The 15,184-nt window shown below is 41.8% G+C and overlaps 1 protein-coding gene across 1 annotated transcript in view; it reads right to left on the reverse strand.

Annotated features, from left to right (window-relative positions):
- Positions 1–15,184, reverse strand: part of VWA8 (von Willebrand factor A domain containing 8) — a 180,487-nt gene that overhangs the window by 52,151 nt on the left and 113,152 nt on the right. Inside the window, exons 19-21 of the mRNA XM_083168923.1 lie at positions 5,405–5,511; positions 4,404–4,510; positions 80–151 (exon numbers count right to left, since the gene is read on the reverse strand). Coding sequence (XP_083025049.1) covers positions 80–151; positions 4,404–4,510; positions 5,405–5,511 — 286 coding nt within the window. The remainder of the gene's footprint in view (positions 1–79; positions 152–4,403; positions 4,511–5,404; positions 5,512–15,184) is intronic.

A 15,184-nucleotide genomic window follows, 5' to 3' on the forward strand; every position in this document is an offset into this window, starting at 1 on the left:
TGTAGCTTTAAGAATGACGAACTGTTCTAAAAAGAGGAACTCCACGACCTCCATAAAATATACATAATACCCAACCTACCTGATTTCCAACCAGCAAAAGGTGTTCACCAAGCAAAAAATCTTTCAGCATGTCCTCCATAACTCTGATGTGCTGTAATTACAAAACACACTGCTTAATTAGAACTTTGCTTTTGTGCTATCATGTCTCATCTTTATGTTTGTAAAGTAGCACAATACGCAGTTAAAAATATTATCTAACACAATTGCACCTAAAAGAGAACCTATAAAGACAAGGTTTACAAAGGAGGCAAAAATATGAGACAATAAATTAGACTGGTTACAGTATAAAGTGTGAGGGTACTGCAAAAAAAATAGCTCATTGGACAAGGTGTAAGCATGGAACCAGTGCTACCAGACAGAGAAATGAGATCCGTAAGTGGGAAGCAGCACGGGAGAAGTCTTTGAGGTAGAAGTAAAAGGTGATTACCAGGAAAAATGCATAGCTCAGAAGCAGACCCAAGAGATTAGGAGGTTTGTGTTTATCAATGACCGGTAGGAGATGTATGAAGGGAAAGCATTAGCAGTGGTGAAAGGTTTTTGTAACATTTTGTGTGAGAAAGGATCATATAGTGGCAATTTTTGGAAGTACTGTAGGAGGTAATAAGATAGTTTAAGGAACTAGAAGCTGGGAAACAGTCAAAAATGACTCCAAGACAGCAGGCTTGTGGAACAATGAAGACTGTGATATTGTCAACCACAATGGAGGGGTTGTAAAACTAGAAAGCGGAGATGATGGCGAGGACATTTTGGGCATACTCAGCTTTAGGTATTACTGATATATCAAAGTAGCGATGGATGAGAAGCAGCTGAAATTTTGGAATAAGAGAAAAGGAGAGAGATCAGGAAAAAAGAGATGTGTCTTAAGTACAGAGGTGATAGTGGAGGCCAAGGGGGTAAATACGTGTGCAAAGAAAAGAAGAATAAAGAGAGAAAACGGAGGGTCAAGAACAGTGGTCAACCCACACAGACAGCAGAGAAGAGACACTGAAAGACTGCTCAGAAAGATATTGCATGAACCAGGAATAAACAATATAACAAATGCCAGGGAAATGAAGGATGTCAAGTAGAAGGTGGTGGTGAATTGCACTTAGAGCTGAAGATGGACCAAGAAGAATAAGGAGAAATGGACCATCATGCAAGAGTAGACCATTGGTTACATTATTCACAGCAGTTTCAGTGGAAAGTACAGGGTGAAAGTCTGATGGCAGAGAGGCAAGAAACAAATGAGTGGAAAGAATGTGGGTGAGATACTGTAGTTGCATAGACGATGCCCAAATAAACTGGAAGCAAAGGGGAGTACAAAAATGGGGAGGAATTTGGAAATAGACATTATCAAAAGATGGTTTCTTGAGGATGGGACAGATGGGAAGAAAAGGGAAATTGCCACTGAGGACCACACATTTCTTGCTATAGAATGAAAAAAGTCACCTATATAATGTTACTTTCCATGTGGCATATAAATTTAATTAAATAATCTCCTCTCATTTCCAGTACCTCCTCCTTTTTATGGTGATCTCTTCTTATCTATTTATTATGAGATATCGCTAGACTGCTCACATGACTGGATTAATAAGTGATAACCATCATTACTACCCACATTCCATATGCTGCATAATAAAATACACTATTCTTTGTGCTTTAGAAAACTGACATGACATGCCAAAACAAATATCTTATTTGTAGTTATGGAAACGTAATATTGGTTAATTGCCACAGAGGGGGTGGGGTATTCCACAACTTTCCACTATAACATTATATAATTATGTTGAGCTATCAAGAATCCAATAATAACCTAATTGGAAAGTGTTCTGAAGCAATTTACTCTAAAGCTAGAATCGTGGCTTTTTACTAAAACTGTCCTGACAATAAAATATGCATGATCTCTTTCCCGGAATTTGAAAATGAAATCCAATTTCAACATATTTGATTAAACATGTCGGTACTTGTGTTTTTTGGCGGCGCCCCCGATGTCCGTCGTACGACGAACAGATCGCATCGCATCGTATGCCATGCACCCGATGGCATGCGATGCGATGCGACGCGATTTTGACCCCCTATACGACCAAAAATCGTATAAGCACCCTAAAGGGTGCTTTTGAGCACCCAAATGGGTGCTAACAATGTTAAATGCACCCCCACGCCACCCCCCACTATAAACGTGAACCCGAAGCGTGGCGAGCGCAGCGAGCCCGCGAGGGGCGGCGGTACGCGTCCTACGACCTTTTCATACCCCCACTATCCACGTCGGCGTGGAGTTGAGAATAGAATAGTGTGGCGAGCGCAGCGAGCCACCGAGCCCGAAGCGTGGCGAGCGTAGCGAGCCCCGCGAGGGGACGCGGATACCTTCACAGTTATACGCGTCCCCTCGCGGGCTTCACAGGTGTCCGTGGCGATGCGGACACCTGTGAAGCCCGCGAGGGGACGCGTTTACCTGTGAAGGTATCCGCGTCCCCTCGCGGGGCTCGCTGCGCTCGCCACGCTTCGGGCTCGGTGGCTCGCTGCGCTCGCCACACTATTCTATTCTCAACTCCACGCCGACGTGGATAGTGGGGGTATGAAAAGGTCGTAGGACGCGTACCGCTGCGCTCGCCACGCTTCGGGTTCACGTTTATAGTGGGGGGTGGTGTGGGGGTGCATTTAACATTGTAAGCACCCATTTGGGTGCTTAACATAGTATAAGCACCCATTAGGGTGCTTATACAATGTTTAATCGCATCGCATCGCATCCTATGGCATCGTATGCCATGTACAATGGCATACAATTTCAAAATTGTATGCCATCGTGCACTATCGTACGATATCGCGTCGCATCGCATACCATCGTATGTGTTATGGTATGCGATGCGATGGGCGCCGCCAAAATACACAAGTACCAACATGTCAAATATGATTGGTTGGGTTGCTTACAGAAAGGGAGTAGGACGCACTATTGGGTAGATTTATCAAAGTTTGGAGATAGATACAGCACTGACCAATCAGCTTTTTACTGTCATTTCTTAAGCTGGGTCTGATATATAAATTCTGAGTATTTTATCTGTTTTCAAGCTTTGATAAAAAACCTAATCTGTAATTTCGTCATTTGGTGAAAACGCTAACAACCTCCCATTCTCATGTAATGAAGTAACAATTAAATGATGTAATATTGTAGTTCAAAGAAGACATTGGTAATGTGCATAAATGACCAATCATAGTGTAATAATAGGTGGGAAATCGCGGGATGCCTTGTAAATCAAGGTTACTGCTTTCTGTATTTCCATCGTGTTTTCCTTTTCTCCTGTTGATTGAAAGTAATTAAGTATATCTCAAATAAGCTGCAGTTCACACGTTGGCCCCAAAAGTATCGAAATACTCATTTAAGGTGACACTATTTTCACTGCTTTTTTTTTTTCCCCTATATTATAAAAATGTGTCATTAATTATAAGTAGTAAGATGCTGTATAAATGTGAAGTGACCCACTTCCCTTTCATTGCTGATTGTTGTATTACCTTGAGGACAATCTCATGCTCAGATAAACAAATTACTAGGCTTAGATGCATGCATACATATTGGAAATGAGTAGTCTGTCTCTGACTGATGCAGTGTTTTTGTATGTCCCCACCTCCCCCCTCTTCGTGTTTTCTCCAGCCAAGTGAAGCTTTCAGTGGAGAAAAAAAAGAAACAGGTCATGTGGAAGTAGGTCAGCAAAAATCCTTAGCAAAATAATAATTGTCAGGCCAATCTCTGCTATTTTCTCTGTATACCATTAAATAAGCTATCACCTATTCTGCTGAGAAATATCGCTTGACATTATTATTAGCTGTGAACATTTTATTATGCTTCTGTGATCAAGTAAAGATAAATTAATTTGCATTTCAAAAGAAATCAAATGCTACAAGACAACCAACAAAGATAAGTATGTCTGTGTGCTGACACATTGTGTGTACAAATTGACCAACTGCCTATAATGTACTGTATGCTCGACTGTACTGGCTTCTACACAGAGGCCTTCACTGCAAGAATCCCATCAATGAGGAAAACCCACTGTTGGCCTTTAATGTATAGAGAAAGCATTTTGTTACATATTTGCTGTGCAAAGTATTCCTTAGGAAAAAACGGTAGCATATTGCAAGAAACCCTCGGGCATTCACAGATATTATCCTCCGTGGCCAGCTGTTGTTCCAGGGGGCAATCTGACTGGCTTTAAGGGGTTTCACCATATTCTGTATCAACAATCTGAAATAAGTCAGAAGTTGAAAGAAGACACAAGTATTTTCCATTCCTAATGATTACTGTGCTCAGTGCATGTCTATAGAACCACTCTAGTTGTGCACAAACATCCAGGACCAAGAGGTGCATGACGCACCTGTGTGTTGTCATAGAATACAACGTCTGGTACTTTAATCTTCTCATCAGGATGATATACAGGTACAGTAACACTGCCGATCCTCAGGATGCCAGATTTCACCTCACCTGTGCAAACAAGGGGTTACCGTATGAATAAACAGTATGAGGGTGGAAATGCATTTTATTAGCCCAATAGCAATGCTATGTACAAAAGTCATCTTACAGCAAAACAAGGTCACATTAAAGTACCCAATTTGTTACATAATTTAATGCTTATATAGACTGGCAGATGCTCAGTTTTTTTGTGACATCACTCAGGTGCTCGCAAGGAAGGGGTCATTCTGAGTAAGAAAGACACACTTGGTTTCCCTCCAGCACCCTGCATGTAACAAGATATAAATCCTATATGGTAACAGAATTCAGAGATCTTGGTTATATATATTTGCGCAAATGTATGAATAAGCCCCCAAGCCGTTGTCAAGGCTTCTCTGTGTATTGGGGGTCCCTAGCGCTATATCTTTGTGTTAGGAACCCGAAGATATATACAGTAAGTGAAACAAATAATTTCAATATTAAAGAAATAGTGCTAGTGAGAAATTAGTAACTGCTAAGTGTTAATAGAATGAAAAGGTGTGCCACACTAGAGCCATCCAGCCCAACCAATCCAGGGGCACCGCAACCCACACCACTGTTGCCCTAATCTGGGTCTACGATTAACCAGCAAAGAGCCACATGATAATGGCTCCTAATTAAATGTATCTAAACTAAGAGCTACCTACCTTGGAGCAACCCCATAATGCTCCATGTTGCATATAAGGACCTGCACATGAATGCAGGTGTTTTCATATTGTAATGCTTGTAAAACAAATACAGATATGTAGATGTTTAACAAACTCCACCATCCAACAACACAAGGTACTGCAGGATTTTTAGTCCATGATGCAAAGCTTGATAATACAATGCAATAATCTTTAGTTAAAATAGAATACAGTAATCAATAAATAAAATAACCATTCTTACAGCTGTAATCTTTGTTTTGCACCCTTTCCAGCTCTGCGCTGATTTCCTCTATGCCAGAATCCATTAAGTTTTTCTGTAAAGCTGATCTAGCCAGAGTGGGTAAAAATCTACAAAACATTAAGGAGAAATTACATTAATAAGCAATGATAAACCATATAAACACGAACATACAGTAGCTACAAAGTTATATATACAAGAAGGCAATAAATAAATATATATATATATATATATATATATATATATATATATATATATATATATATATATATATATATATATAAACAAAAATATATATAGGAATGGAAGAGACTGGCACTCCGGGTTCTTTGCAAAGATTATATTCAAAACATGAAAAATCACCAACATTTCAGGGCAGTGACCCTTTGTCAAGGTGCAGGGTGAGAACCTGCACCTTGTCAAAGGGGAACTGCCCCGAAACGTTGGTGATTTTTCAGGTTTTGAATATAATCTTTGCAAAGACCCCGGAGTGCCAGTCTCTTCCTTTCCTACATGCTTCACACCAGGACAGCTACCCCATTGGAGTGAGTGCCGGGCCGCACGACTATAAATATAAATATATATATATATATATATATATATATATATATATATATATATATATATACAGAAGCTCTGATGTGCGAAGTTTCCAATGATTGTGCATGTACCATAGGTGGCCATCATATCCACCTTTAGCAGACCCTATGAGTCCACAAGAATGTCAAAGATCTCCAGATGAACGGAGAAATACCTGGGATGGACTACGTACAGACTTAGAAAAATTTCTTCCCAGTTGTTTACATTTGGGATAAGCAATGCCAATCTTTGGCATATTCTTTTCAGCCCATAAAAAGATCTGTTTCCACCATTACCCTGGAGCTCTACGTTCCACATTGGTGGATAATGTACGCCACAGCTGTGGTATTGTCCAACTGCATCTTGAGTGTCTTAATGAGATCGAGGTGATTGTCCTTTATCTCCAAGATGTTTTTTGGTATCTTGCCTCTGCCTTGGATTAGAAGAACCTGCATCACTGCATCCCAAACCTTAAGACTGGCATCTGTGGTCACTATGGAACATTGCCAGTTCAACCATGTACCAGATTAAATCAGCTTTGCTAACACAGCAGGGACTGGTGAGTTGTATCTGATAAGTGAAACACTTAAGATAGGATTCATACAATACCAACGGGCATCAAACTGCATCTGAATGGTCCGCAACTGGAAGCATGACTATGAAATAGCTTCAAAGCGTGATAAGTGATAATACCAGCGCTGGCTGAACAAAAAATATTAGATGGTTTCTTTATTTAACCCCTTCCTGACACAGCATGTTTTTGCCTTCCTGACAGAGCCCTTTTTTTCAAATCTGACATGTATCACTTAAGTGGGGATAACTTTTTTTTGCTTTTACTTATCCCAGTGATTTTGAGATTGTTTTCTCGTGACACATTGTACTTCAAATTAGTGGTAAATTTGGGTCGATACAGTCTGTGTTTTTTTGTGAAAAATACCAAAATGTCGTAAAAAAATGGAAAATTTAGCAATTTGCAAAATGTTAAATTTTCTGCTTGTGAGACAAATAATCATACCACTCAAAATAGTTAATAACTAACATAGACCATATGTCTACTTTATGTTTCCATCATTATTTCAACTTCCTTTTAATTTTTTTGGACACTAGGAGGCTTACAATTTGAATAGCAAATTCTCAAATTTTCAAGAAAATTTCAAACACTGATTTTTTTAGGGACCAGTTCAGTTCTGATGTGACTTTGAGGGACTTGTATGTGAGACACCCCCATAAATGATGCCATTTCAAAAACTGCACCCCTCACAGTATTCAAAACAGCATTTTGGAAGTTTGTTAACCCTTTAGGTGTTTCACAGGAATTAAAACAAAGTGTAGGTGAAATTTCAAAATTTCATTTTTTTTGCAGATTTGCAATTTTAATACATTTTTCTAAGGAACACCGTAGATTTTACTAGAGAAATGTGACTAAAAATTGATACCCCCAATTCTTTTGTTTTCATAAATATCCTATATGTGGCCCTAGTGTGCACGTTGACCAAACTACAGGCTTCATAATAGAAGGAGCACCTACTTGATTTTGGAGCCTCCTTTTTATGAGATTATTTTTTAGGCACCATGTAGGTTTCTAGGCACCATAAGATGCTAAAAGTTAGGAACCCCCCCACAAGTGACCCCATTTTGCAAACTACACCCCTCAGGGAATTCATCTAGGGGTATAGTGTACATTTCAAACCCCCAGGGGTTTCACCAATTGTGGTACAACTGGGCAGTGAAAATGAAAAATTAAATTTTTTACACAAAAATGCAGTTCTGGCTCAAAATTTTTCATTTTCACAAGGAATGAAGGAGACAAAGCACCCCAAAATCTGTGCCCCAATTTCTCCCGAGTACGGCAATGCCTCACATGTGACCAAAAAATACCATTTGGGTGCATGGCAGGACTCAGAAGGGAAGGAGTGATTTTTGTCTTTTGCAGCTCAGATTCTGGTGGAATGTTGGTGGGTGCTATGTCACATTAGCAAGACCCCCCAAGCACCAATACAGTGGAACCCCCCCACAAGTGACCCCATTTTGCAAACTACACCCCTCAGGGAATTCATCTAGGGGTATAGTGTACATTTCATACCCCCAGGGGTTTCACCAATTTTGATACAACTGGGCTGTGCAAATGAAAAATTACATTTTTTACACAAAAATGCAGTTCTGGCTCAAAATTTTTCATTTTCACAAGGAATGAAGGAGACAAAGCACCTCAAAATCTGTGCCCCAATTTCTCCCGAGTACGGCAATGCCTCACATGTGACCAAAAAATACCATTTGGGTGCATGGCAGGACTCAGAAGGGAAGGAGTGATTTTGGGATTTTGCAGCTCAGATTCTGGTGGAATGTTGGTGGGTGCTATGTCGCATTAGCAAGACCCCCCAAGCACCAATACAGTGGAACCCCCCCACAAGTGACCCCATTTTGCAACCTACACCCCTCAGGGAATTCATCTAGGGGTATAGTGTACATTTCATACCCCCAGGGGTTTCACCAATTTTGATACAACTGGGCTGTGCAAATGAAAAATTACATTTTTTACACAAAAATGCAGTTCTGGCTCAAAATTTTTCATTTTCACAAGGAATGAAGGAGACAAAGCACCTCAAAATCTGTGCCCCAATTTCTCCCGAGTACGGCAATGCCTCACATGTGACCAAAAAATACCATTTGGGTGCATGGCAGGACTCAGAAGGGAAGGAGTGATTTTGGGATTTTGCAGCTCAGATTCTGGTGGAATGTTGGTGGGTGCTATGTCGCATTAGCAAGACCCCCCAAGCACCAATACAGTGGAACCCCCCCACAAGTGACCCCATTTTGCAAACTACACCCCTCAGGGAATTCATCTAGGGGTATAGTGTACATTTCATACCCCCAGGGGTTTCACCAATTTTGATACAACTGGGCTGTGCAAATGAAAAATTAAATTTTTTACACAAAAATGCAGTTCTGGTTCAAAATTTTTCATTTTCACAAGGAATGAAGGAGACAAAGCACCCCAAAATCTGTGCCCCAATTTCTCCCGAGTACGGCAATGCCTCACATGTGACCAAAAAATACCATTTGGGTGCATGGCAGGACTCAGAAGGGAAGGAGTGATTTTTGGATTTTGCAGCTCAGATTCTGGTGGAATGCTGGTGGGTGCTATGTCGCATTAGCAAGACCCCCCAAGCACCAATACAGTGGAACCCCCCCACAAGTGACCCCATTTTGCAAACTATACCCCTCAGGGAATTCATCTAGGGGTATAGTGTACATTTCATACCCCCAGGGGTTTCACCAATTTTGATACAACTGGGCTGTGCAAATGAAAAATTACATTTTTTAACACAAAAATGCAGTTCTGGCTCAAAATTTTTCATTTTCACAAGGAATGAAGGAGACAAAGCACCCCAAAATCTGTGCCCCAATTTCTCCCGAGTACGGCAATGCCTCATGTGTGACCAAAAAGTGGCAGGACTCAGAAGGGAAGGAGTGATATTTGGATTTTGCAGCACAAATTCTGGTGGAATGTTGGTGGGTGCTATGTCGCATTAGCAAGACCCCCAAAGCACCAATACAGTGGAACCCCCCCACAAGTGACCCCATTTTGCAAACTACACCCCTCAGGGAATTCATCTAGGGGTATAGTGTACATTTCAAACCCCCAGGGGTTTCACCAATTTTGATACAACTGGGCAGTGAAAATGAAAAATTACATTTTTTTACACAAAAATGCAGTTCTGGCTCAAAATTTTTCATTTTCAGAAGGTATGAAGAAGAAAAAGCACCCCAAAATCTGTGCCCCAATTTCTCCCGAGTACGGCAATGCCTCACATGTGACCAAAAAATACCAGTTGGGTGCATGGCAGGACTCAGAAGGGAAGGAGTGATTTTTGGATTTTGCGGCTCAGATTCTGGTGGAATGAATGGTGGGTGCTATGTGGCATTAGCAAGACCCCCGAAGCACGGTGAAATTATGAACCTAATAATCCATAGATGTGTGGTATATTTTAAAACACTCCTTTATACATAGGCCGGGTTTGTCGGGGCAAGTGTCACACTGGAAAATAGTTTGCTTTCTTATTCCCTTTTTATAGCAAACTTTGCACCTTTTTTGTGTCCTGCCCTTTTTTCCAGTGGAGGGGATTTCATCAGGAAAATGCTGCCCTGGTACAATACGGGGGCCAGTACTAGAAGTACTGGGGCCCTCTGCCTGCTGGTTCCCAAATATTAGGCCCTTTATGACTTCCTCTTGAAAGTGCATAAATGTCCCCCTCTGGCCGGTAGAACGGAATAGCACGTAAGCGTTATACAGTGCCATCTGGATGATATACACGGCCAGCTTCTTGTACCAGATTTTTGTTTTCCGCAGGGCACTGTACGGCTTCAGTACCTGATCTGAAAGATCCACTCCGCCCATGTACCTATTGTAATCCAGGATACAATTAGGTTTTGAGGTGTGGGTACTGGTACCTCGTACAGGGACGGAGGTGGTACTGTCTCCGTGAATTGTTGTCAGTATAAGGACATCCCTCTTGTCCTTATATTTGACCAACAACATATTTTCGGTGCATATTCCCCTGCTTTCACCCCTTCTCATTACTTGGGCAATGTGCGTTTTTGGGAGGCCTCTTTGGTTCTTGCGCACAGTACCGCAAGCTGCTGTACCTCTTGAACCAAGGGCCTTAAACAGGGGGATGCTAGTGTAAAAGTTATCCACATAGAGGTGATAACCTTTATCAAGGAAGGGGTGCACTAAATCCCAGACAATTTTTCCACTAACACCTACGAGGGAGGGGGGGCATTCTGGCGGTTCAATTCTTGAATCCTTCCCTTCATATACCCTAAACATGTGGGTGTACCCTGAGGTGCTTTCACACAGCTTATACATTTTTATGCCATACCTTGCCCTCTTACTGGGAAGGTACTGGCGGAATTTAACCCTTCCTTTAAAATGTATAAGGGACTCGTCAATACAAATAAATTTTTCAGGGATGTACATCTCTGCAAATTTGGCACTGAAATGATCAATGACCGGCCTGACTTTGAATAGCCGGTCAAAGGTGGGATCATCTCTGGGTGGGCACTGTGCATTATCGTTGTAATGCAAAAATTTAAGGATCATCTCAAAACGAGCCCGAGTCATGGCCATACGGTAAAATGGGGTGCTGTACAGAACATCTGTACTCCAATATTGCCTAATTTCTGGCTTTTTTACTATGCCCATATGAAACACCAGTCCCCAAAACGTCATCATCTCTACTGCATCTACAGGGGTCCACCTAGCAAATGATGACGTGGGGTTTTGAGCAATAAACTGCTGGGCATATAAATTAGTTTGGTCCACCATTAAATTTATAAAATCATCAGAGAAAAATAATTTGAAAAAGTCAATTTCTCTGAGACCTGTGGAATCAAATTGGATTCCTGGCATGGCCAAAAACTCAGGAACCTGGGGCTCAAAATTGTCTGGTGGTGGGGTCCATACGAGATCAATTATTGGGGGGGGGTCTCAGCTGCTCTACGGGGGCGTCTTTGAGGGGGTCCCTCATCACCAGAGGAGGAAGAGGAGCTTAAGACGAATCCTTCAAATTCCCCGCTTGCCTCACTGGCTGTGTCAGAGTCAGAGGCAAGCATGGCATATGCCTCCTCCGCTGAATACCTTCTTCTGGATGACTGGGATGACATTTGGGATGACATTTGGGATGACATTTTTATTTTTGTGTTACTGGTAGTGAAATGTTTCAACACGTGTATAGTGTAGGGGGGGGTACAAACTTTATTTCAACCCGGGGGGTATGTAGTGTGTAGTGTGTATGTAGTGCAGAAAAAAAAATACTTTATACAGGAATTTGATCCCAATAAAAAAAAAAAAAAATTGAAGGGGTTAAAAAAAAAAAAAAAAAAAAGGTCCTGCGCCAAAAATTGAGCACAGATGTTGGTCAGTAACGTCCGTCACTGAACAGCGCTCAAAGGCAACAGGAATTTGATCAAAAAAAAAAAAATAGATCAACCCTGTGCCGAAAAAGCTGATCAGTGATGTACGTCACTGATCAGCGCACAGTGGCCACAGGACACCCACAAAATCACAGTGTGTGTAAAAAAAAAAATTAAAAAAAGACCCCACAGCACCCTCAAAAAAAAAAAAAAGGTGATCAGTGATGCGACACTGATTACCAGTGAGGGGCAGCAGGTGCACAACCTTTGGTGCAACTGACAGTGCAACTGGCAGCAACTGACAGGTATATATAAAAAAAAAAACCTCTGCACCCCCAAAAAGTTGCTGATCACCTCAGATATAGTGATCAGCACAAAAGGCGGGGGCAGCAGACACAAAATATAGCACTCTCTATCACTCTCTGTCACTATCACTCTCTATCTCTCTATCTCTCACTATCTATCACTCTATGACACTGCAGCAGCAGCACTGACAGTTATATATATGAAAAATAACCCCTGCACCCCCAAAAAGTTGCTGGGGGTGCACAAAAGGGGGGCAGCAGACACAAAATATAGCAGTCTCTATCACTCCCTGTCACTATCTCTCTCTATCTCTCTATCTCTCACTATCTATCACTCTATGACACTGCAGCAGCAGCACTGACAGGTATATATATATATAAAAAAAAAAAACCTGCGCCCCCAAAAAGTTGCTGATCAGTTAATTTATACTGATCAGCACAAAAGGGGGGGGCAGCAGTCAGTTATATAAAAAATATATAGCACAATCTGTCACTATCTCTCTATCTCTCTCTATCTCTCTATCTATAACTCTATCACACTGCAGCAGCACAAAATATAGCACTCTCTGTCACTAGCCCTCTCTATCTCTCTCTATCTCTCTCTCTCTATCTCTCTATCTATAACTCGATGACACTGCAGCAGCACAACACAGCACAACACAGCACAGGAAGTCACAAGAAGTAGCAAGATCCAGGCAGTGATCAGGTAAGTATTTTGCAAGGATCAGGTCAGTATACTGCGGCAGCTAGGCACGGTGACCGCACTGCTCGCAATTCCAGACCGGAATGGCGTCTGCAGTGCAGTCACCGTTAGTTTAAACCCCCCTCCATGGCTGTGATTGGTTCGTCGGTCCGACGAACCAATCACGGCCTTTGGGGGCGGGCGGGGTGAGGTGGGGTGACACCAGTGTCACCCTTACACCCCGCGGTGATTGGTGCTGTACTTTACAGCACCAATCACCTCCGATCCCTGTGTCACCGGCGAACGTTATTCGCCGGTGACACAGAAAACGCTGTGAATGGCTGTTCACACTGAACAGCCAATCACAGCGATCGCCGACGGGGGGGCAGCATCGCAGCCCCCCCTGGGCATGCAGGGACATGTCTGCTGTCAGGGACAGCAGACATGTTTAAACTGTCACCGCGTCTATAGACGCGGTGGCAGTTAAATGGCATGACGTACATTTATGCCATGTGTCGGGAAGTACTTCCCGACCATGACGTAAATGTACGTCAAATGTCGGGAAGGGGTTAAACAATTTATCACCTAACAATAATATAATACAATTGATATCCAGTAATACCAACCATACAGTATAATTAATAAAATTAAAAGTGACTATTGCTTCCAATTTACATAAAAGTCAGGACTAGGGCCTTTTCCCAGCTGTATGTTTGACCAGATCCTGATAGCAATCCACTAAGTGACAGATCTTTGAGTGCTAATTATTGTCCAAAGATGATTAGGCACTGATGTCCTCCAAGTTAAGCTCTCTTTCAGTCGGGAAAGATACTGTAGGAGCATGGTCCCAAAATGCTGTACAGATAAATTAATGTTCAGTGGAGCAAGTGACAGGCAGTGGGCTCAATGCATTTCTCTGGGTGTTGTCCCTCAGCTTACTCATGATCAAGTCTTCTTTCACCACTACAATATTATTTTCAAGCACCCCAACCAGTCTGAAAAGTACCCTAGGTTGGTAACTACTGACCTAGACAGTCAAGACATGTGCCAAGCCACAATAATAAAGACTCACTGGCGTACATTATGTACAACGTGTGTCCACACTGCACACTTTGCACTCACTTCTACAATTCTTACCCTCCAGAGGGCCAGAGCGAAAACCTCTTCCCAGCATTTTGCACATGCACAGTTGGAAAATCAACCAAGAAAAATGGCACAGTGGCCATTTTCTCGAAGATCTGCACATACGTTCTAGGCTCAAGCACAACCCTAAGGTCTCCTGGTGACTCTAGTGTCCAGAGTATATTGGTCTGCACTAAAAAGAAGAGGGCCCAGGCAGACACTGCACACAATCATCCTCCTCTCTTTATTCTACCCTAAAAAAGACTATTTTCTTCATGTGGAGCCAGTGCCGCCATCTTGCGAAGAACAGATGACTGCTGCTCAACAAATTCCAGTCAACATTTCATGCATCTACTATACTGTACTTTGGAAGAACAACCTCTGCTGTATCCTGCCTGCTAGATCTTGTCTGTGTGATCACAGTCACGAAGTTCAGTGTGTTCACAGTTCAGTGTGTTCAATCATTTGGTGTATGTTTCTCCAGCACTGCTGATCACTGTCGTGAGTCTTCTGTGAATGCTTCAAGTTCCAAAGGGTCCTACTCAACACTATTCAGAACTGTGCAAAATTGTGTATTTCTCCAGCTCTAGTCAGTATTGATGAGAGCTATACACAACCTCTTGTGCATCATTGTAGTTTTAAGCTACAAACTGTTCTACTGAACACCATTCAGAACTGTATTCTAAAGCTTCTGTACTTCTCCAGTGCTAGCCAGACCTGCTGAGAATGCTCCAAGTTCCAGTCAGTCCTGCTATACATCATTCACAGACCTGTGTTAAGTTGTGATCTCTTCAAAGACTAATCTCATCAGCTGAGTGCTATTCTTGAATGATTGCTGTATGCTTCTAGGTATCCGAAGTTCTGCTACCACCCTTCAGTCTACTGAGAGAACATGCATATTTGTTGCCAGTGTCTACACTTCTAATTCTTCTGGTGCCAGGCTTCTCAGCAAGGATCCGATTACAGTGATTCCATTCCACTGTAAGTATTCTGCATTCCTCTAAGTAATTGTTTGCTATTTATCTAATAAATAAATGCGAAAATTTGTCCTTCTGTCCTTCTATAAAAATCCACAGTTTACAAGCCATGATCATGAAATTTTACATACGAGCGTATTAAAACATAGCCGAAGCAACTTAAAAATGACAACAAGTTTAAAAAAAAAAAAATAACACAATT

This window comes from Crinia signifera, chromosome 2 (genome assembly GCF_055691185.1).
Source record: "Crinia signifera chromosome 2, ASM5569118v1, whole genome shotgun sequence".
Classification (NCBI taxonomy): domain Eukaryota; kingdom Metazoa; phylum Chordata; class Amphibia; order Anura; family Myobatrachidae; genus Crinia; species Crinia signifera.